The sequence below is a fragment of the Drosophila mojavensis genome, unplaced genomic scaffold, assembly GCF_018153725.1.
Source record: "Drosophila mojavensis isolate 15081-1352.22 unplaced genomic scaffold, ASM1815372v1 contig_74, whole genome shotgun sequence".
NCBI classification, from domain to species: Eukaryota; Metazoa; Arthropoda; class Insecta; order Diptera; family Drosophilidae; genus Drosophila; species Drosophila mojavensis.
In genome coordinates this window covers 12,197,001-12,220,299 of record NW_025318899.1, presented here as the reverse complement: position 1 = coordinate 12,220,299, position 23,299 = coordinate 12,197,001, and the positions used below count along the sequence as shown (strand labels likewise).

The 23,299-nt window shown below is 46.5% G+C and overlaps 3 protein-coding genes across 3 annotated transcripts in view; 1 reads left to right on the top strand and 2 right to left on the bottom strand.

The window, feature by feature from the left end:
• The window catches only part of LOC6582203, a 44,027-nt gene extending 29,934 nt beyond the window's left edge, over positions 1-14,093 (top strand). The window contains exons 2-5 of the mRNA XM_002007871.4: positions 3,163-3,981; positions 4,052-4,192; positions 8,366-8,431; positions 9,011-14,093. Coding sequence (XP_002007907.2) covers positions 3,163-3,981; positions 4,052-4,192; positions 8,366-8,431; positions 9,011-13,434 — 5,450 coding nt within the window. The 3' untranslated portion in view covers positions 13,435-14,093. The remainder of the gene's footprint in view (positions 1-3,162; positions 3,982-4,051; positions 4,193-8,365; positions 8,432-9,010) is intronic.
• LOC6582204 (dynein light chain Tctex-type 5) lies at positions 699-1,513 on the bottom strand. The gene has a single exon (XM_002007872.4). The coding sequence runs from the start codon at positions 1,355-1,357 to the stop codon at positions 818-820; it is 540 nt and encodes a 179-aa protein (XP_002007908.1). The 5' UTR covers positions 1,358-1,513; the 3' UTR covers positions 699-817.
• A 2,652-nt stretch (positions 14,094-16,745) lies between the features above and the next one.
• Positions 16,746-20,193, bottom strand: LOC6582202 (nardilysin). The gene has a single exon (XM_002007870.4). The coding sequence runs from the start codon at positions 20,078-20,080 to the stop codon at positions 16,832-16,834; it is 3,249 nt and encodes a 1,082-aa protein (XP_002007906.2). The 5' UTR covers positions 20,081-20,193; the 3' UTR covers positions 16,746-16,831.
• Positions 20,194-23,299: the final 3,106 nt, after the last annotated feature.

Genomic DNA, 23,299 nt, shown 5'->3' with positions numbered 1-23,299 from the left:
CGGCGGGGTGGGGGCAGTGGCAACGTGCAGATAAACTGCAAATAAAACTTAATGTTTATGCAACCGACAAATTGCCAGGTTAAATGCGAGTCTCGTACGACAAGCATCGATTATGTCGAATTGTAACATTAACAGCATCCTGTTTCCTGTTGCCGAGAGGAAGTGCCAGCCGCAGACACAGAAAGAGACAAGGCACACACACACACACACTGAAACAACTAAACTGAAGTGTTGCCCCCAGCATAGCATACTTTGCGGGCGCGCCTTGGCTTCTTGTATAGCTGCTGGCATACACCAGAGCATACATAATTGATGTTTACAGCGCAGCAGCAGCAACAGCATAGGCAAGCACTACCACACATACTCACTCACTCACTCACACACACACACAGAGAGAGAGCAACAGAATGAGCGACGCTAACAGCTGCCACAATTTCCGCCGCAACTTCCGTTGCGTTTTGAATGATTAGTTTTGTGCATGGACAGTCGAAAGCTGCTGGCTGGCTGGCTGGCTAGCTGGCCAAAAGGACTGTTGCTTTTGGCCATAAAATTTACGACCTAACTGCCAATGGGCTAGCACTTTGGCCTGGCTTATGTGCGATAATAGTGCACCCAAATAAAATGGCAGCAAAGGTACGCAATTTATGAGCCATGTCGAACGTGGTTCAGTCTGCCCTAAATCAACACTAATAGACAACTTATGCTGACTAGTTGAGGCTGCAAGCCCTAATCTATAATTGAATGTGTGTGTGTGTGTTTCTGTTGTACTTTACAAAATATAAATTATGCAAGCGTCCTTTCGATTTCAATAATCCTTCTAGTCAAAGTATATATAGAACACAGTGCAGACAGCAAAATAATTGGGCGTTTCAATGGTATAGTTGACATAGCCATCCTTTTCGGCATCCCAGAGGAAGTTGGCCATCGAGTAGAGGCCCTGCATTAGATACTCGCCAACGGTGATCAGCACTATATAGCGATATCGATCGAAATTGAGTAGCTTGATGCGCGCCTTAATGTCCTCGGCTACCTGGGCGGCCATGTGCAGGGAGTACTTCGGATGGAATGTGTAGTCATCGGCATAGTTCTTATTCATTTCGGACTTAACAACAATCTCGAGGCGTTCCTGCTTCATTGGATTTTTCGGCTCCAGGCGGTAGGTGGGCGCATAGCGTGGGGCGGGCTTCGCTGCCGCTATTAATGCCGCACCCACCGATGGGCGGCCCTTTTCTTCATCTTTAGCCTTCTTTTCTTTGGGCTTTGGTTTCTCCTTGACTGCCTGTTCGGGTCCGGCTGCCTCCTTGCTGGCTGCTTCGGGTACGTTCTCCTTGCTGCCGCGCTCCGGTGATTCGGCCATGATCAAGCTGAATGAATCCCAACGATTTTATTTTTGAGGTGTGAAATAAAGTTATGTATAGATTTCTGGATTTATTCAAATTGACGTAAAGTTAACAGCACAGGAACTGACTTCTCTTTTCTAACATTTCTATACGAACTCGAACTTGAATACAAACTGACAACAATTATATAAATGTGAATTTCAATATGAATTGTATTGACATAAACGTTGCGCATACGCCTCATTGGCATAGCATATTGATGGACAAGGTGTTGTCAGGTATTGTTGGTGTCTCGTTCGCGTCTGTTGAATGCGACTTGGAGCGATTTGAGACCAAAACAAACCACTTGCAGTTTGGCTAGTGTCTGGCTGGCTGCACAAAAATAGAATTGGCAATGGCTTTGTGTTGGCTGCGTGTGGACAACATGTCGCGCCAATGAGCGAGCGAGCATCAAAGCTATGTTGCAGCAGCAGCAGCACGGGCAGCAGCAGCGGCAGCGGCAGCATCACTCGCATCTGGGCTGAGGCAGGACCACGCAGAGGGGCTGGGGCAGCTGATGGCGACGTTGATGCCTGCCAAGCGGAAACAGGCGTCGCGTGGTGCAGCGCTTGCGGCAAGTGTCTATTGTAGATTCTTGTATTCTATTGTTCTATTGTTGTTCGTATGCGTGCTCGTATGCGTGTTCGTGTTGTTGTTTGTTGGCCCGTCTTTGTTTTGCTCTGTTGCAGCTGCTTGCCGTGGCGCCCCACATTAATTAACAATAAATGTGGCAAGCGAATTATACAGAAATTTGGAATTAACTGCGCAACAAACAAGCTCGAGCAGCAGCTGCCGGCTGTCTAAATATAGCTCCATTCAATAGCAGAAGAGCAGAGTAAATAAAAACCTTTCACTATTAATAGAACTAACTGAAACGAGCAATTGCCAAAAATAACAGAAGCAAAGAAGAGGAGCTCAGCCAAAATGGTACGTTTGACAAGTGCATGTCAGTCCAATGCACAGCCCGTTGGCAAAGGGTAGATGAAAAAGGTATTTTTTCATCTGTTTGCGACGTTTCTATTTGCGGACAGAGCTAAAAATGTTGACAAACTGTTGCATAACTTGGGGCGCGTCTGGGAATGTCGCGCCCGCCTGATGCAATAACGGTCAGTGCCAAAAATTTCAGCGCACTTACAGCTATTACAATTACTTGACACACAGACGCACACACGCACACCCAAGCAGTTTATTAAATATGTTACGTTGAAGAACAAGTATTGACAAGTGCGTAAATAAACACAAGGCAAAGAAAGCATTAACAGAAGCTAAACGAGAAGAGAAATTGCAAAGAAAAGCAGAGAGAGAAAATAAAATAAAAAAAAATTGACAAGAAAATGAAAAAAAAAAAAAGGAACAACCAAGTACGCGCGTTGCTAAGTTTTCACTGCGAGGGGGCGGTGCTGGGTGCAGGGGTGGCTGGGCGTATTCGGCACTAAGTAGGTTACTTGGCAGCGCTTAGCACAAATAACTAGCACACGGGCAGCTGCGTCATTGGCTTTGCCGCCAAAGGGTGAACATTAAAATAAATAAGTGCGCAACAGTGCGGCTAAATAAATAAATAAATATATTTTAAATATATAACTAGATTTATCTGTCTGTATGGGATCCAAGTGAATTGACTTGTTCAATAGTTGCGTGGGTCAGTTGATAAATAACATTAAGATAGCTACAATTTAAAGTAACAATAATAATGCCAAGCTCGAAATTGAATATTAAGTATACGCAGCGTATGTTATGTAAACAAATAAATTAATATCTCTATCTTGTTCGTGTTTTTTTGCAGAGTCTACGCACAGCGTGGACGGCGGCCCTGCATCGTGGCGTTTAACGCTCGATCAGGATCTAATTGATACGCTCAAAGGCAACTTTCCCAGTTGGTTTCAAAGCCCATCAGGCGCCACAGCAGCAGTAGCAGCAGCAGCAGCCGCAGGAACAGCAAACAAGCCACAAATACCACAGAATCAACAGCAGCAGCAGAAGCTGGTGGCCAACAGCAACATACCCATAAGCATCGATACCAAATCAGCCAACGGCAGCAACAATACACTCCAACAGCAGCAGCAGCAGCAGCAGTCGCAGCAGCAACAGCAATCGACTATACTAAGCAGCTGTTCATCATCAGCCTCGCCCGCCTCATCCATAAGCTCAAACTGTTCCAAGAAATCCAACAGCAGCTGCAGCAGCATCAGTAGCGTGAGCAGCTGCAGCAGCAGCAGTTCCAACTGCAGCTCCAAGTCGGTTAGCGCAGCGACGGCTCAACGTTTGCTCAACAAGTCGACGTCGACGTCGCCCAATAAGAGCCTAACACGCACACTCAAGGCCACACAAAAGACGCACAATAGTAGCCCCAAGGTTGGCCAACTGGTCAAGTCCGCCTCGCTGCATAGTCTGAGCAGCGGCAGCGGCAGCAGCGCCAGTGGCAGTGGCAGCGGCGGCTCATCGCTGCTGGCCACCATCTCGTCATCACCGCTGGCCACCGTCGAGCTCATCTCGAGCGGCACCTGCAACGGCCTGCTGGCCACACGGCTCAGCGGCAAAGCCTTGGAGCATACCTTTCAGGATATAATATTCCTGCACGACGCCTACGACGATATGTCGGAAGGTATATATAAATATAAACCTATGATCTGATTAATTAGTATGGCTAACAATTGTTTATTCACTCACCACAGGTGAACAGCGTCTGGAGGCGACGTTTCTGGGCAGCAGCGATGATGGCAACAATTCCGATTGCTATGATGCACGACAATCACCGCCAAAGGCCATTGTCGACTCTAGTCCGTTACAGCCGGCCATGGATAAGAATAAAGAATGTGAGTAAAGCACTAGAGACACTAGAGACTAAAGCCGAACCCCCCACCTAACTTTACGCCCTTCAAAATTCAACTTAGTCTCTCTTTAGTCTTGGCCCTTAGATAGCTTGTTTCACTCTCGTTTCGTGTTTACATATTTGGTGCAAACGCCCACGTTTTGGCCAACTTGCGGCTGTTTGACATTTGTCAGCTTGTTTTGTTTTATTATAAATATTTCGCTGTGGCTTTTCTTAGTCATACATTGGCGACGCTGTCGACGCTGACCAACAGAGGCTGCCTCATCACTAACAGCCGCAGCAGCAGGAGCAGCATCATCTCTTGCTCATTATCGACTTGGAGGCGAAAGTCTTAATGAAGCTGTCAGTGCGCCGCAGGCACTTAAGGCGTGCACATGCTGTGCCACGCCCATCAGCCAATGCGCCCACTGCAACAGAACAGAAAGACTCATTCATGGCCCGAACCAGGCATACAGAAAATTGTCAACAGTTTTCCACATTTCTTTTTTCTTTTTTTTTTGCCTTTTGCTTTTATTTGGCCTACATATTTGCTTGGCATTTTGAGTGAAGAGAAATAATCTTATTCGTTTTGAATGGCCTGAATATGTGTATATGTATGTGTAAATCTATATTTGAGTGTATATCTCTCCCTCTCTGTGTGTGTAAGAGTCTCGCATAGCCGCTAATAGTTTTGACAGCTCTTGTCGCCTGCGCTTGGCTGGCATTTTGACATTTTTGTCGGTGTTTAGTGGCTGCCAAAATGGCAGCCCCAACCCCTAGTGAAAAGTTCACAACACCCTGACCCTGACAAAAGGCGCCAATTATTTGCATGCATTTCGCAATGCAATGTGCTTAGCACAATCTCGCTCTCTCTCTCTCTCCCTCTCTCTCTTGCTGTTTGCTTTTTATTTAGCTTTTTGGCAATATTAATAGTCATATAAACTGCCAAAACCAATGGCCAGCCCAAATTTCCGGCAGGCAGGCACACACACACACTCGCACACATACCCAAAAACCGTTATCTAACAAATAAACATGAACTGCATATTAGCGTTGAGCAAAAAAAAAATGCCAAACAGCAATGGCTGCTGCTGCTGCTGTTGCCCCACTGTAAACATTTTGCAATTTGCAACTAAAATTTATTATAAACAGATGGCGGCCAGGCGCAGGCGGCGAAGGCGCTGCAAAAATGTTTTGACAAATAAACACGCTGCACGCGACTTTCAAGCGCTTGGCCCAAGGGGGTGGGAAGCGGAAGCGGGAGCGGGAGCGGGGCGAGGCTGTGGACGAGATGAGGGCGCGAGGTAGCCATGTTAAGCGAGTGGCAGTGGCTGTAAATTCTGTAAATGCTGCAGGCAAACGCCAAGGCGGAAATAACAGTCGCCGCAACGGCAACGGCATGTAAAATGCCACAGCACAGTGGTTCAAGGTGCTGCGGCAAATATTTGTGCATATGAGCTGTTTATGAAATTTGGCAAGCGAAACATGATTTCCGTAACTAAATAGAAGAATACTCAGATTTAAATAAATTCTAGTAATAGTATATTCGCATATTCGGGTCTGCGGTTACGATAGGAAGGCGCCCTCGTCAAGCTTAATAGCTATTAAATAATATATATATTTTGTTTATATTTAGACAACGTATTTCGTATAGTCGGCCCACTGTGCTGGCTGTGCTGTTAACGTTTTGGTTTACTTGGCCGCCGCCTGCTCATTGATTTGGCCCACGCTGATGGCGTCTTGGCTAAGGCACTGCCGCTGATCACGTAATCGATTTTATAATACCAAATACATGTATTTATCGTACATATATATACATATATATTGTATATATGTTGTGCCCATATATATTTATGTATGTGCGGTCAGCCAGCTGTTGCCGCACTCATCGCGCTCTCGGGGAAATTTTTTGCTTTGTTTACCTGACCTTCGTCCGTGGAACTGGGCCTCCATGCAGAAGGGCAAGCCAAATCACCCACCCACCCCCACAACAACAGCAACAACAGCATCAATAATAACAAGAAGAAGAAGAAGCAGCAGCAACAGCAATAGCAACAACAATATTAAGAACGATTTGGCTACGTCTACACTTTTATTGCTAACGCATAAAAACTTTTATGTGTTTAATTTGGAATTTTGTTATTGTTTTTATCAATCGCGTGTGTAGGTGTAAAATCGACACGTAAACAGAGCAGCCGCAGCTGAGGCAGCGGCAGAGCAGCGCTCATTTAGAAATTGAGATGATGCTGAAAAAGAAGAAGAAGTAGGAGATGAAACGGCCATAACAAGAGGAAGATGAAAAACCCAAGAATAAATTGCTAGCGTAATTAATTTGGCAGACGGCGCAATCGTTGGCTTCGTCACCAAAATTGAATTTAGCCGTGTAACACGGCTCAAATATTTGCCACAATGAAAACAACAACAAAAAAATAACAGCAGCAGGAAGAAAGCAACGCAGTGCGAGCGAGATAGCAAGTGATTGCTTTCTCGCCATCTTTTTTTTTTTTTTTTTTTTTTGTACACTTCAATCATAAAAATCGGGCGACCGTTTGGCCAACAGCTGCCAGCGCCCTCCCGCGAGACAATTACGCGCCTTGGCAGCTCCTCGGTTTCGCAGCTCGCCAATATATGTTTGTTCTTCTTCTTCTTCTTCGTCTTGTGTTTTTTTCATTCTTTTAATTTTTATGATGATTTTCCAAGAGCCTAAATTACTATAATAACGTCATCGTCAGCATCTCACTTTGATGTCGTTGGCGTCGTCACTTATGCGACTTTGTTGTGGCGTCAAGTGTTGCCCCGGCTGGCTGCCGTGTTGCCCCGGCTGGCTGCCGTCTGCCCTCCGCCTCAGCCAGCAGCGACATCTTTTCATGTTTGCAAATAAATACGTGCATATGTCTAACCGCGTTAACCCGATGCCCCAAAAATCTGTAGTAAATGAAATAAAGTCTGCAGTGCATTTGGCATTTTATGCGGTTGGCCTTGACTGCAAGGCTGTAACCACAGCAGCAGGGGCGGCAATCACCAAACCACCCCAGCCAGCAGGCCACACGCAGTCCGGTGCCCCGCTGTAGCCATAAGATTTGTGTTTTCATTTCATTTGTGGTTTTTGGCTTTGTGCAGGCTCCAGTCCACAGACTTAATGTGAATGAATTCGTTTTAATTACAAGACTTTTGTGCATTTTTCCCGCTAATGTCAACATCGCAATTGATGTCAACAATTCGCATGCTCCGCATGCGTATTCCGAATGTATTTGAAAGTCATTTTCAATTCTGTTTACTCACCATATATTGAAATATTCGGTGGCTGGCGCTGTAAGCTAGGGTATCTGCCGTTTAGCATGAACTCAATCAAATCAATTTCAATGGATTTGTCCTTGTGTCTGTCGTCTTTTCTCTTTTGGGTGGCCCCCCCGTTGCGTGGCCATTGTGTGGCTGTGCTGTTATCGCAGCACAGATTTTGGCGACTGACTTTGTGTCAACTTAATTGACATCAATCTGTCATTTAGTAGCAGTTGCCACATAATCATATTATTACGCATACGCCCCATGGCGCCCGGTCTGAGCATGTGGGCTGGCAGCGTCGCTCTCGACGCCCGGCTTAAATATTTAATTTTTGAGACGCCAACTTTACACTCTCCTTGGTGTTAAGCAGAACAACAACAACAACAGCAAAAAAGGAAAAGTTTACACAACAACAAAAGCAGCAGCAACAAAGGCAAACCGCACATAAAGATATTAAAACTTTTCCTTCTCGTTTTTCTGGTATTTTTTCTTCGTTAGCTTTGCAGTAATAATTTGTTGTTGTTGCTGTCTTTTTTTTTATGCCTCGTTGTTTTCCACTTGCAGCTGCTTTTTTCTCTCTTCTCGGTTTCCGTGTGCTGCTGGGCTCGACATTTATTGCTTTGGGTTGTCAAGAAATACGAAAACCCGCTGAAAACTTTGGCGTTCGCATTTTGGCCAGCTGTTTAGAGCATTTTTTATGGGCTATGTTTTTGTTTTGATCTGTGCAGGCGGAATGCCGCCTCCCTCAGTTTTTGACTAGCCAAACTCTCTAATTTATGGGCATTGAAATTTTGTGGTGTTTGATTTGTAGCCGCAACTTGTTGAACTGTCATTGCCTTCGCTGTGTGCTAATGTATAATGATTGTATTATTTTATGATTTCTCTCTACTTGCAGCGCTCAAAGTGAAGCTGATGGTGCGACGGCCGCACTCGCAACTTGTCGAACAGGGCATTATACCATGTAAGTGCACCACGCTGCGTCTACTTGTCGCACGAATAAGAAAAATCTGACTTTGGCCTAGCCAAATCGATAAATAGTATTGAAGAGACGCCACAGAGAGTACACATTAGAGCCACTTATGTGCTTCAGCGCCGCAGCCTGCCAGATGTAAAAGCCCGGCAAAAGGATATGCAAATGTGTGCGCATATTCAATGGGCTCCTTATCAAATTTATGCGCGACGCCACAGAAACTTGAGCGAACGCAAACGGAAGAAAGTCGAAAAGAATCAACAAAATACGCGAATTTACAAACCAATTCAATGCGCCAAGCGCAGCGCTGAGCAGCGGAAAGTGAATTTGAATTTGAATTTAAATGACAAATTTTCGACATAGCCAACAAAATAAATAAGTAAAATAAAAGAGAAAAATAAATGAAATAATAATAATCTTAAGCTGCCTCCCAGGCGTCGCTTCAATAAACAATTTCAACTTTATTCTAGAGAGTTTTTGCTGAAACTAGAGCAAAATTTTGGATTTTTTAGTATTTTAACTGAAATCTCTCTTTCCCTCTCTCTCTCTCTATCTCATTTCCTCTCGCAGCGCTCAAAACCTCGCCCGCCATCCACGAACAATGCAAGCAACTGGAGCGCGCCAAGACCAGCGATTTGCTGAAGGCCAAAATTCAACAGCGGCCAAATCGCGAAGATCTCGAGAGACTGCATATACTGGAGGAGGACGAGTGCCACATCGATCCGAGTCTGGCTGAGAAGCAGCGCATGCTGAAGAAGGCCCGCCTGGCGGATCAGCTCAACTCGCAGATACAGCATCGGCCGGGTCCCTTGGAGCTCATCAAGAAGAACATACTGCATACCGAGAAGCCCATCGAGAAGATTGTCAAGGAGGGCTTGGTGCCGTTCAAGGCAACCAGTGAGGGTCTGCTGACGCGTCCACAGCATCCGCACAGCTATGTCACCTTCGAGGAGGACTCGCAGAGCTCCGAGAGCGACACGCGGCAAACGCCGCCGCGGCTCGACGAGCTTATGCCGGCGGCCACGGCGGCTAGCAGCAGTGGTGCAGTGGTGCCCGCCGAGCCGCTCACATCGGCGCCCAAGGATATGCTACAGGCTGCAGCCGCCTCAGCGGGCATTGTGACTGTGGCGCTGACCACGCCCACTTCGACGCCCAGCAGCAACGCCAGCCAGTTGGTGCTCAGCGTAATGCCCTCCATCCAGTTGCTCAATACGACAGATTGTCACATGGGCGGTGCGGGTACTGGTGGCGGCACCCATATCGTTAGTGCACCGCCGCCACCACCACCGCCCATGCCTGTTGGCGGTGCCATCAAGGTGAAGCAGGAGACGGCCAATCTGTTCGAGGAGCTGTGCCAGAGCGTGGTCGGGCCAACAGCCAGTCCGGCCAGCAGTCACATGCTGCCCATGCTCGCTTCACCCTGCTCCTTGGGCTCCAGCACGTCCACGCTGAGTCCGCTATCTTCCATTGCATCGCCGCCGCCACCGCCGACGCGACTGCAGCCGCAGCCGATGTTCATGAAGTCGTATGCGCCCGGCAAGGAGAAGAATCGCAAGAAGTCCAAGTCGAAGCCGGTGTCCAAGGCGCGCACCATCAAATTCCACGAGTATAAGGGACCACCCAGCGCCGCCGGCCAGGCCCAGGATCAAGAGCAGTCGGATCAGACGACTTCCTATCAGCTGCTCTTGGAGCAGCAGAACTATTTGCTCAAGTTTCTGGAGAGCCTCAATAAGAACCAATCCATACTGCCCGCAGCCAGCGCCGCCACAGCCACCGCCAACAGCTCCGTCAGCACCACAGCCAACAGCATCACAGTGACCACCAAGACAGTGCCTGCGCTGGCCACATCCATCACAACAGCTGCCGCACCGGCGCCCCTGACGTTGCCCAACACAATTTCCATCACCAGCACCACGGGCAATGCGCCGCTGAAATTCGGGGATGCTTCGATGCTAACGGCTCCGTCATCAGCTGCCCCAACGCCCGCACCACCAACTCTGTCGCTGATCGCCACACAGCAGCCAACGGCAGCAGCTGCGGCAGCAACGGTTGCCCCGGCCACCATGCAGCAGCAGCAGCAACATCCGCCGCCGTTGCCTTCGCCTGCGCTCTCCGTGAGCTCCTCCATACCGCCCAGTCCGGCCAATAGCTGTGCGGAGTCCAGCAGCTCCATCACAGACCTGACGCGCCTGGAGAAAATGAAGGTCTCCGACCTGAAGCAGCATCTGAAGCGACGCAATTTGCCCGTCTCGGGGCCCAAGCCGCAGCTGATTGAGCGCTTAAAGCCCTACCTGCCCCTGGAGCCCATCGAGTGCTGCACGCCAGCCAGCGCGCCAGCAGCTGCCACAGAGGTCATCACCATTAGCGATGCGATGGATACCAGCAATTGTGGTGTTGGCGACGTGCAGGCGCCGCCAGTGGCAATGCTGGTGGCCGAGTCGCCCGCCAGCGCCATGGAGCACGAACACATGGATGTCGTGCAGCAGCTGGACAGTAATCACGCGATGACGCTGCAAACGATTCTGCCACCCCAGCCCCAAACGGCCACCATCATTCAGAACGACGAGCTGCTACGTCGGCAGCAGCGCAAAATCGACGAGTTGCAGCGGCAGCTGCAGCGCTCCCAGCAGGAGCTGCAGCAAATACGGCGCATGCACCAGCATCAAACGGTCACCGCGCAGGTTGTGAACGCGCTGCCCTCGCAGCAGATTACGCTGATAGCCACCACGGGCAGTGGGCCGCAGCAGACGCTGACGGTGCTGCCGAAGCTGGAGAAGACGATACCGGCTAAGGTGACAGTGAAGCCGGCAGCAACGGTAACGCCACCTAGCAAGCTGAACGGGGTGCACGGCAGCAACAGCAGCGGTCAAGCCAAGAAACCCGCCAACATCAGCGGCATTCAGGCCAACAGCAATGGGCAGCAGCAGCAGCAGCAACCGGCGCCCATTAGTCAGAAAATGGTGGTCAAGCAGCAGCTGGAGGCGAAGATACAAAAGCAAAAGGCGGCCGCTGCTGCAGCAGCACTACAGCAACAGCAACAGCAACAACAACAGCAGCAGCAGCAGCAACAACAGCAGCAGCAGCAACAGATGCGTTTGCTTACGCCAAAGACACAAACTGTACTCATTCCATCCAACAACAATAACAACACCACAAATAGCGCATCCAAGCTGCCAGCCACGCCCACAAAGCAGTCGAACGCCGTTGCTGCTGCGTCTGCTGCCGCCAACACATCCACAATAATGCTCGCGAAGCCAGTTACGACAGCAACAGCTGCCGCAGCGCATCCCAACAACTTGGGTCTCGTTTGGAACGAAGGCAATCAGACCATATTCCTGCTGGGGCTCAACGATCAGCAGATGACGGCGCACACGCTGGGCAATATAAGTCTCACAGCGACAACAACAACAACAGCTGCACCGCAGCAACAACCAGCAGCAGGAGCAGCAGCAACAGCATCACCTGCCACAAAGAAGCTGCTCAATGGCCATCAGCGCACAAATTCGTTGCCCAGCATTGTGTTTCCCATTGATTCGAAGCAAATCATTTCGCCACAGCAGCTGCAACAACTACAACTGCAACAGCAGCAGCAGCAACAGCAACAGCAACATTTTCAGCCTGGCCAACAGCAGCTCATACAGCTGGACATAAAGCCAACCACAGCGCCGCCACCACAGTACGAGGAGGCTACAAAGCAACTGGCGGCCAGCAAAGCAGCCGCTGCCATGGGCAACAGCATGCCGCTAATGAAGATCAAAGAGGAGCCGGCTGCATCGCCTGCGCCTCCACCGGCAACAGCAACAGCAACAGCAGCAGCAGCAGCAACTGCAGCAATTGGCAAATGCCAAATGCAGCGCAAGCCATCGGGCATCAAATCTGAACAGGTCAGCGATGTGCTGGACATACTAATCAAGCAAGGTGAGCTGCCAGAGAGCGCCGCGCTGGAGCCCATAACGCCGCTGACGCCGTTGCCCGAGCTGGCCATGTTCAACGGCGTGACGCCGAGGACTGCGGCTGGCGGCGCCAGCATTGTGCCGCTGGTGCCCAAATTGGAGGCGCCACCCACGCCACAATCGCTGCCCAGCCTGGACATGGCCATGGACACCAACGACAATCACATCAGCTATGCGTCCAACAATCAGCAGGCGAACAACACTCATGGTTACATTGAAAACATTGATATGGCCTCGCCGCTGCAGCCCGATGCCTCGGCCATCGATGCGGAGAGCGTGGCCAAGACCCTGGACATATTCCTGGAGCAGCATCATGCCACGCCGCCGCCCAGCACGCCGCCCAAGTGCAACAGCAACAGCGGCAGTGGCTGCGCCAGCGAGAAGCCCAATAGTCCGGACGCCAAGCTCAATCACTTTGATGAGTACGAGCTGCTGGAGCTGATGTCGCAGCAGCTGGAAATGGACATTGGGGACGACTCGAACAACTATTGTGCCGGCAAGAGCGGCGGCGGCGGCAACAATATGCGACGCGATCTCAATCCCAGTCTGCAGCCTAGCATCAACGAGCTGCTCGATGCCAGCAGTCCGGACAGCGTGCTCTTGAATAACAATCACGGCGGCGATGTGGACTTCGATGCGGACAGCTTTGTGGCACAGCTCAGTCAGCATGTGGCCGCCAGTGCCGGCAGCAACAGCAACAGCCACAGCCACACCAACAGCAACAGCAACAACAATAGCAACACTTCGGCGGCCGTGGAGTGCGGCGGCCCCACAAATGGCCACTACAGCAGCACCCCGATGGACGTGTGCGACGACTTCGAGAACACACTGAACTCCATAATGCAGGCGGTGACCCAGCCCCAGGCAGCTGGCCACGTCGACTACGCTGCGGCGGCAACGGGCATGGCCAACGGCATGGGCAATGCCATGGACAGCGGTGGTGGTGCAGTGGATGCATTCAATGCCAGCGGCGACATTTTTGACTTGTTCAACATTGACGACTACAAAATGAGCTGGGCGGCGGGTGATTTTACCGTATAATAAAAGGCACACACACACATACACACTCACACACATACAACACATATAAAAATGGGCCCATAATTTGGACAATCCGGTTGCTTTGCCCATCAAAACGATCCTTATGCAATACACGCTATCAATACACGTGTGGCTCACTGTTCTCAACACAATTCCTGCAAATTCGTTTCGAAAAATACGCTAAAGTGAAAAACAACTCTAAAAAGAAATCCTATTTATTTTCTAAATGCATTTAAAACATTTGAAATTGCAAAACTTTACTATTTCCAATATATAAAAGAAAATGAAAATGAAAACAAAAACGAAAAAAAAAAAAAACACATACACAACTAAAGCCAAAATTGCCGGGAGAGTTAGTCCAAAAAACACTCCACTATATTTCTGAACCCTTTCCTATAAGCAGCAGCAACAAAAAAAAAAAAAAAAAAACTAAACTATATAATAAAGCAGCCAAAATGTGTTTGAAAACACATGAAACAAACTAAAAATATTTATACATAAAAAAAAAAACATAAGAAAAAATGTTGTAAAGCTCGATAAAAAAAAAATGTACATGTTTCTAATTAAGGTCATTCCAATTTGAAAATATCGCGAGTGAAATCTAACTAAAAGTCTACCAGAGAGAAAGAGAGTACGAGAGAGCGAGCGAGAGAAGTGAGTTAAGAGAGCATGAATGAGATGATTTACGGATGATTATGATAGTAATGATGATTGATGATTGACATTGTTCAGCAATGAGATTTGATTCAGTATAGCAGGTGAAACGCAAAAAAAAATATGCGACAAATATTTGTCATTGCTAAAGAAAAAAAAAAAACAAAACGGAAAACAATTAAAACACATTCAAGAATTTTGTTTTAAGTTCTATTTAAAATGAAATTAAACAAAAATATAATTATAAAAGAATCATAGAAACTAATTTAATTACATCAAATTAAAATTATTGTAAACAATTTGAAAAGTATTTCCTACAAGGAAAGAAAAAGCCTTTAAAGTAGTCGAAAAAAAAAATTAAACTAAATTAAATTAAATCAATTAAAATAATTCATTTAATGCCAATTATTTAAGCGCAATGAGCTAATTATTTTTCATGGAAAGAGCAAATTCCGTTACTTAAAATAAATTTTAATAAAAATTTCTTTAAAGCGGCACGTACTTTAAACCAGATTCTAACTTGTTAACTGAAAACTTAAATAAATGGAAAATCTAAATTTGTAACGTTTTACGAATAAGCAATTTTAGTTAAATACATTTTGTTTAAGTGTAAGTGAAAATTGAGAGCATGCTTAGCATTCGGACATATTTATAGTGTTTTACACACTCGCAAATAGAAATAAAGAACGCAAATGCAAATCAAATTGAAATTTGAATAAAACTGAACAATTGACATATTTCAACAATTGACAAAGAGGAAAACTAAACTAAAAATGCAAAATATAAAATATCAAAAAACAAAATACAACAATAATAATATTAAACTTAATATATACGCCTATACATACATACACATATAAATATATATATTTTTATATAAGTAAATTACTTGATATACTTTATTTAATTGTAGCCCTAAGTCCAGCGGCGATAAGCAAAATCAACATCAGCATCAGCAACGATTCAATTAACACTCGTTTACATTTGCAATAATCCATTTAGATATTCATGAAATTGCAACTGATTGACAGTGCGTCGATAATTCAATTTCGTGCTTAACATAAAAACACATTATCATCAATGCGCTTGAAAAAATGTTTCCATTATTATCAATTCATTAATTAATTTAATTTAAAACCACAAAAAGTAAAAAAAAAAAAAAAAAAAAAAAGAGTTTGCTAAAAGTTTACTTATTGTTAGGCGCCTGACAGGCGCACAGAATTTAATTATTATCAATAACTAAATTTATTGTTTTTTAATGCTTAATTCAATTACATAATATATATAAATTTATATACATATATATAAATATATCTACTTTAATGTTGGCTTAAACATTTTATGTGTTGCGTTTAAAATTTAATTTAAATACAATACAAAAACAAATCAATAAAATGCAGTGCATCAATTCTATGACTTCATAAAAGCTGTGTCTGTTCTTTTTTTTTTTTTCAACGGCAAGAAAAGAAACACAGAACTTATATTATTAAATATAACAAGTGATATACATATACTTATATATATATATACATACATACATATAACTGTGCAAGAAATTATTGCGTAAATAAAAACTTTATTCATTTTTCCAAAGTGCATTTCGTGAACTCAATGCGTTGTAAGCTTCCAGCTAACAGCTTCCAGGTGCTGTCGAGTAAGTTAAGAGCAGTCCGAACTAAGTTCTAAAGTTGCGCACCATTAAAGTCAACAGTGCGTGTAGAACATTAAAATCTGAATCAATGGCAGAATAATGCGCTCTCATAATGACTTGATGGCAAAGCCAGCCGCAAGCAGCGGCAATAATAATAATAATGGCTACAAAACAAGGCTTATCATTAGCCCAGACCGGAGCGGCCATTGCCTGATTGGTGGGCGGCACATTTTGGGTTGGGCGTAACTGGCAAACTGGCAAACTGGCAAGCCGACTAACTGGCATTCACAGATGTTGTATTTAGTTTATTTTCGGATGCGAAGCGAAATAAGCTAACAATATGACGCAAAATTGCAGCAGCAGAGCATCAACAATGGCGAACAATTTGGGCGGCTGCCAAGCAGCTCAAAGCCAACATAGAGCAAGACAGATGTATAAATACATAAATACATATATACATACAACTATATGTACAAATACATATATAGTATACACTTGAGTGCGGAGAGTGCCAGAGCACAATGTGCTTTTATAATGAGCCTCAGTGCTTAGCAACCCCAGGAGCAGTCGAATCCTTTTAAGCCAACGGCAATCAACTCTTGCAAGCGGGATTGAAGCATTTCAATTGCCGTGTTTGAAATTCAACTCGAAACTAATTAGTTGGCAACTTTAAAGCAGACTGAATGTCTGAGCATTTTAATTAATCTACCAAAAATTCTACTTGTATTCTTCTTTTATCAATGCTGCCAAATGCACAAAAGTTAGCTTTATATAATTTATATTTTATTATGAAAGCATTGACACGCCCCATAATTATTAACGCCGAGCTGTCGAGCATTGCTGTTGTTGTTGTTGAGACACAACAGCTGCCACAATATGTGCCAGCAACAGTTGCCACAGCAATGTGTCATGCCACAGCCAGAGGTGGCAGACCAAATAAATTTATGCAGCCGACTTTAATTGGCAATGGAAAGTACAAATTGGATCTCCCATTTAAAATGTTTCATTTTCATCTGTCCGTTTGTTTTATTAGCTACCTTCACCAGAACTAACAGTTACACAGGGACATTACATTTATAAATTTCCGTTACACTACAATTTGTCGTACTTTGGATTACTACTTACGAATGGATATACGTGCAAGTCTCTTTTAAAAGCACTTATATCCGTTATGTGGGCAGGATTATCGCAGTCGCCAATGAACTCCAGGCGAATACGATCGCCGATCTGTTCGAAGAGCAGCTGCTCCTCGGATATGTTTCTCTGTACCTCATCGAGCAGCATAGCCAGCGAGCCGGGCCTTCGTCCCAGGCCGGTATTCGAAACCTGTCTGGCTGCAACAGCATCGGCTATGGACTGAGTCGTCGACACCCTGGACACGGAGGATGCACCAATCACTTGTACAGAGAGCTTACGCAAATCGTACTTGTCATAGTTCACTAGAAAGTCGAGCACATCTTTCTTTGTCAGGCCATTTAAGGTTTGTATTTGCATGTCGGTGCGATTAAAGAAATAGTCCATGCTGACTATTTCGCTCCAGTTGCGCATGACCTCATCGTCCAGGCTATAATCAGCCAGCTTTTTGCCATTGATCAACGTTGTGCGAACCTCTTCGAACTCCTCGTCTGTCAGCTGATCGATCAGGCGAGGCATGCCTGCACGGAACGCCTCCAGGCGCTCCTCCACATGCTCAGCCTTGTGCTTGTTCTCTTGGGTGTTGATGTTCAGTATATAGGCCAGAATACCATAGCCAATGCGCTGGTACATGCCCAGGCTGTAGCCGAGCTGTTCCTTTGTGCGCAGTTGATTGAAGAAGGGCTCCTCGACGACCAGATCAACCAGATCCATCAGGCACTCCATTCGCAGGCTGCAGGGTCCAATTTGATAATAGTTACTAACGATCGTATTGGGATCGTCCTCGTTTAGAGTCTTCACGCGTAAAAAGTGCTGGCCTAGCGGCAACTGCACCAGTCGATTGTGCTGCTCCCCCAGATTCTCGATCTTTTCGCTTCGGAAGTTGGTGTGCACCTTCTTCATGATATCGCGCGCCTGCTGTTCGGTGAAGTTGCCTTGAATCAGGCCCTGCACGTACATTTTCTTGTAAAAGGTATCCTTGAAATTCTGCACGTGATCCACGCTGATGTTCTCCAGCGCGTGGTATTTTTGCATCAGGTTGAAGCGCATGTGCTCCAAGACTGTGAGGCGCAGATCTAGATTCAGCGAACGCCCCGTTATCAGGGCATTGAAAATCTGTCGCTTCTTCAGCTCCTTGAAGGACACCACTTGAGCGGGATCTATGGTCAGATTTTGCATGACATTCATTATGATCTCCAGCAGCAACGGCAGTTTCTGGTTGTAGCCACTGACCCGCAGCACCAGGCCCTTATCTGCCGTGTCCAGGCCATAGGTCAGGCCAGCGACCAGCGCCGGATACAACTGCTCGGCGATGCAGAACTCCACCAGGTAGGTGTACAGCACGCCCGACATGTAGTCCTGCGGGCTCCTACGCATCAGGGGTGTTATGAGGTACAGGTTTATAAAACCGTCGGGAAGTAAAAACGTATCATCCTGTCGAAACCAAAGTTCACACAGAGCGTCCTTGATGAGCGCCTTAGGTCGTCGGGGCACGCGCGGTTTGCCTGCCTGTATCCATTGGATCGTAAAATCAGTTGTTATAAACTTATTCTGTTCGGGTATTTTCAGTTCCGGATGCGGCTTAGGATTTGTCCACATTTGCTGCCATTTGGCGGGCATATCGATGGTCGTGAAATGGGTTCCGAACCAGGGCTCCATCTGGTCGTACGCCAGATTCTCGTACGGTATATGCGATGAGATCATAATGTTGAATCGAAACTCACTTAGATGCTGCTTTACCACTCCTATTGCCTGCTCATCGTATTCGAAAAATAGCTGCGTGCCGGTGAGCACATCTTTGGCTGGCAGAAATCTCAGCGCCTCCACTATACCCTGCACGTTGTCCATGGAGGGTATTTCGATTTGAAACCGGAAGTTTGTGTCCGAGATTTGCTTGATCTCGGAATAGCTGGTGGCTAACGTGTTGCAGTCGTTAAGCAGACGAATCCAGGCAAAGGTGGCAGCCATCACGTCATCCAGATGCTCGAATCCTTCGTCCGTCAAATAGATGGACACCGTGAACAGTGAATAAATCGAGTTCGTGTCGAAGCTTCCCCCACCGACGCCCGCTATGACGCTCATGCACCAGAGCCGGCGTCGCAGATAGGCACACAGACTGCCGACACCTTCGTAGCCCAGCAGCTGGGAGAGGAACGTGTCCGGCTTGCATCTGTAGTATTGTCGCATGGGGGGCAGCACCCAGGTGATATCCACCTTGCAGACATCCTCCACAGGCTGCACTAGCAGCACTTCCTTGAAAAACTTCTCCCGGAAAGCATTCCTGTAATTGAATTTGGAGAGATTCAGTGGCGGCTCTTCGCTCTGTGGTATGCCAGCACAATGCCGCACAAGGAGTGCCTCCAGATCCTCCAGTGACATCTGTGCCTGCAGGCACACGGTCATACGATTGGCGCCGTAATGCCTGCGTCGAAATTCATGAAGTGTCCGATGCAAATGGTCATCGTCGACGTTCTCCTGTAGCGACTTGAGGTTGCCCCAGCTGAAGGTGCCATGTGGATATCCGTCGGTGGCCATGGCCGCCAGAATCTGATCGCGCCGCACCTCGTCAATCATGTGGGTCTGCTCGAACTCCGACTGGAGTGCGGACCGCTCGCGTGCCATGGAATCGATGGACATGAGGGGCTCCTTCATCAGATGCATAAACATGTCCAAAGTCTTGTCCAAATGCTGATCCTCAACTTCAAAGTAATAGCACGTATCCTCATTCTCAGTGTGGGCATTGGTGAAGCCCCCACTCTTCGTCACAAACGAATCAAAGGCATTTTCGATCGGATACTTCTCCGATCCCATGAATATCATGTGCTCCAAGAAATGCGCCAATCCCTGGTACTGGCGTGGCTCGTAGAACGAGCCAGCGCTCATCAGCACCGCACAGGCAGCCAGTTTGCCCTGGTACTGCTCCAGCGATGAGTCGGAGCTGCCAGCTCTCGAGGCTCTCGAGTGGGCCATGGACGCCTGCGAAGCAGAAGCACTCATTTCGCCCGGACCGGGATCCGAAATGAGCATGGCACGCACACCATTCGATAGATTGACGGCACGATAGAGTTTGCGATCGCCCTCGGACTTGTCAGGAATATCCATAATAGAAACGTTTAGAGTTGCCACCTTGCGAGTTTTCCACTTTTGCCACTGTCTTAGTAAACGTCTAATGTCAAATCGATTCTTCAATGACATTCTTAGGCACATAGCACCCCTGTTAGGTATATGAATTTACCTTTGGCAGCCCACAAAGATGCAAACTGCCACATAGCCTAATAAATTATGAGCCACTTGACAGCAATTTCCATGCGAATTACTTTGACTTAATTATGATGTCAAATAAAGCATTAGAAGCTAGCATCTCAGCTTCTCAGCTTTCCAGCCTCCCAGCTCACCCAAATCCCCATCGAACGATCTGGCTCAATAGCCACAGGCTCAAGACGACGCCAAGGCCAGCCGCTTTTTGGCGTGAAAATTCAATTAACTTTGCTGTAAACACACAAAAAGTAAAGCAACAAAAAAAGAGAAACAGAAGCTGCCACAAACAGAGCGCGATTTTGGCTGTGTTGCTCAGCCGTTGCCAAACTATTTGCATTGAATAATTTGCGAGCGGCTCGAGTTGTCGCCAGTCTTAAGCGAGGTCTTGGTCTAAGGCCTCGGCTAAGGACACTTGTCCTGTCTCCCAAATTGTACTAATTAAGCTCTGTCTGCCTGGCGGCAGCTAAAATGCCAAATTAAAATTGTAATGAAGCGCTGTTTGTTTCTGCTTTGTCTATTACAAACAACACCTAGGCGACTGGGCTGGCAGGAGTGGTGAAGTGGGAGGTGCGAGGTGTGAGGGTGGGTATTACGCCATTTAGTTAACAAAGCACTTGAACATATTTCTGGCTGGAGCTTGCATCAAAAGGATTTAATTGGCACTTAACTGAATTAGCAGTTTCTCAAGCTGAATCCAGCTTAAACAAATTTATTCCATTTATCAAATTGATTTCCATTTCGTGTTATCTGCTAAAGCATTGACTAGCTGCAACATGTTTAGCACTGCATCTAGTATACTATATAAAATATTTGGTAGAGTATCCCCTGTTTATCCCCGCTGTATACTTGTCCCTTAATTTTTCCTTTTTGGGAATCATAGCCGCCTTTAGCTTCATTAGCACATCTTCTGTTTTGGCATATATTTAATGTAATTGTTGGTCTGCTATCAAGGAAGGCCAACGAGGCTGTGGGCAAGCCCTGGGCAGCTGCTCTTTTGGTTGAGTCTGCATTAATTGAATGTCATGGCAAATGCGAAACCAGCTTAAGCCTTCAGCTGGCCCAGGCAAATGGCTCTGGCAATTGGCAGCCTTTTTGACCATTTTATGCGCTGCACTCGACGACGGCTTCAATTGCATTTGCCTTGGCTGACAGTTTAATAGAATTTTAATCCAATTTGATTACAGGCAATTAGCAATGAATACCGAATGCCAATGCAATCGAAATTTAGATCAATTTCTCTGAGGAAAAAACGTATATATCGAGAGAGAAAGAGAGAGAGAGAGAGATGTATTTGCTGGGTAAATAAGCGTGCCAACTGAAGCCCTGGAAATGGAGAAGGTTGCGGATAGAAAGAGCGGTGACACTGGCAAAGGGATGAAGTGCAATTGAAATAAACGCTGCCCCATCATAAATAGGGCGAGTGGCTCACTCACTCAGCTTCCCACTAAGTCAATAAGCAGTTGAGCAGATATTTATGGCATCCATTAGATTTAAGCGCCTCTGGAGTTTTGTCAATACGGAATTGCGAACCACAATTTGTCAACATATCACGATTTATTGCAATCATATTCTCCATTAACTTAAATCAATAAAGAAGTAAATATTTTAGATAATATATTTGTGGTAGCAATTGAATACACGATGCTCAATCTCTCTATTTGTGAGCAAATCAGTTGCAGGCAGATCGATTGCAAATTCTCAATTTATTGCTGCATACTTTGGGGCGTGACTATTGAAAGTGTCGCATTGCGCTGAAATGACCGATTTGCTCGTTGCCTTTATGACTTTTCAAACTGACCAGATATTCACACAAACAAGCACACACACACATGCACACACAGTTGTTTGTATATGTATGTGTATACACACACATAGGTAAATATTTGTGTACTTTGTTGCGCTCGGTTTGATTTTGTTTGTTCTAAGCTGCGAGTAGTAAAAACTTTTGCCACAGGACTCTCACGCGTGCTTCTGTATGTGGGCAAGAGAAAAACAGGGGCAAAGGCAGAGCGAGAGGGAGAGCGAGAGGGAGAGCGAGTGAGGCAGAGGTAGAGAGCGAGAAAACGGGTGGCGTGTGTGTGTTGAATACTAAAAATATTTCGTGGTTAAACAAAAACATTTGCATGAAAATGTTTTACTTTTACTTTGAGTTTTTGGTTGGTTCGCCGTGAGGGGATCTGGTGGGCGTGGCAGCAGCTGGATTACTGTTTGTATGTTGGTTATGGTTTTTGCTGGAACTGCTTGCATTGCTAATTGAAGCAGAAGTTGGCTTGAAACAACGCTCAACTCAAGTGGACTAATATTTCATTAGGCCTGGCCCTGAAAAGTAGGCAATGGTTTTTTGTTAACAACAAACTTCTGGCTGTCATTGGGGCAGGGAGCTATCGCTCGCCACAAACAGTGAGCGGCACAAACTTAATCTGAAAAAATCAATCTGCAATAAAAATGAAATTAAGAAAGGCCTCGCCAAAATGGCAGACAGGCCCAGACATGGCCAAAGAAGCGAGCAAAGGAGATACATAAATGCGCCGAATGTACGAGAATGGCGGAAATGGTGAATGTGGAGAAGTGGCGTCTCGGAATATGGTTGAATGGACGCAGCGACCCTCAGGTATGCGCCTGGATTACGCGGCATTCGGTGCGAGTGGCGGGCATAAAGGCGCGAGCACTGCCGTAGCGGAGGCATCCAAAGGATATTCATAAATAAATATCTACAGGCATACAAATTGATAAGCTGACAGCCAGCGCTACAAAGCTTTGGGTCTTCACTGGGTCGGCGAGTACGGGCGAGGGTGCGGGTCCGGCTCCGGCTGTGGCTCTGGATCCGGCTCAGGCGTCTCGCTGTCTGTCACGACCCAAAGGCAATCCCAACAACAACAACAACAACAATGGCTCAGCATCTTAATCGACACACGCTGCGTACCTTTTGCCATGTCCTTCAAACGGGAGCAGAGACAAACACACCCTCGCTGGCTACCTGTAAACATTGCGAACGCTATGTGAATTCGCTTTTGCAGCTTTCTAATGGCCGCTCGTCCTTCAACAGGCGCTGCTCCTTTCACACGCAACATTTCTTTTCTTTCTTCTTCGTTTTTTTTTATACATTGGCACATTTTTCTGCTGCCTCCTCACTTTTTCCTTTTTTTTCCTTCTTTTTGTTTTTGTTGC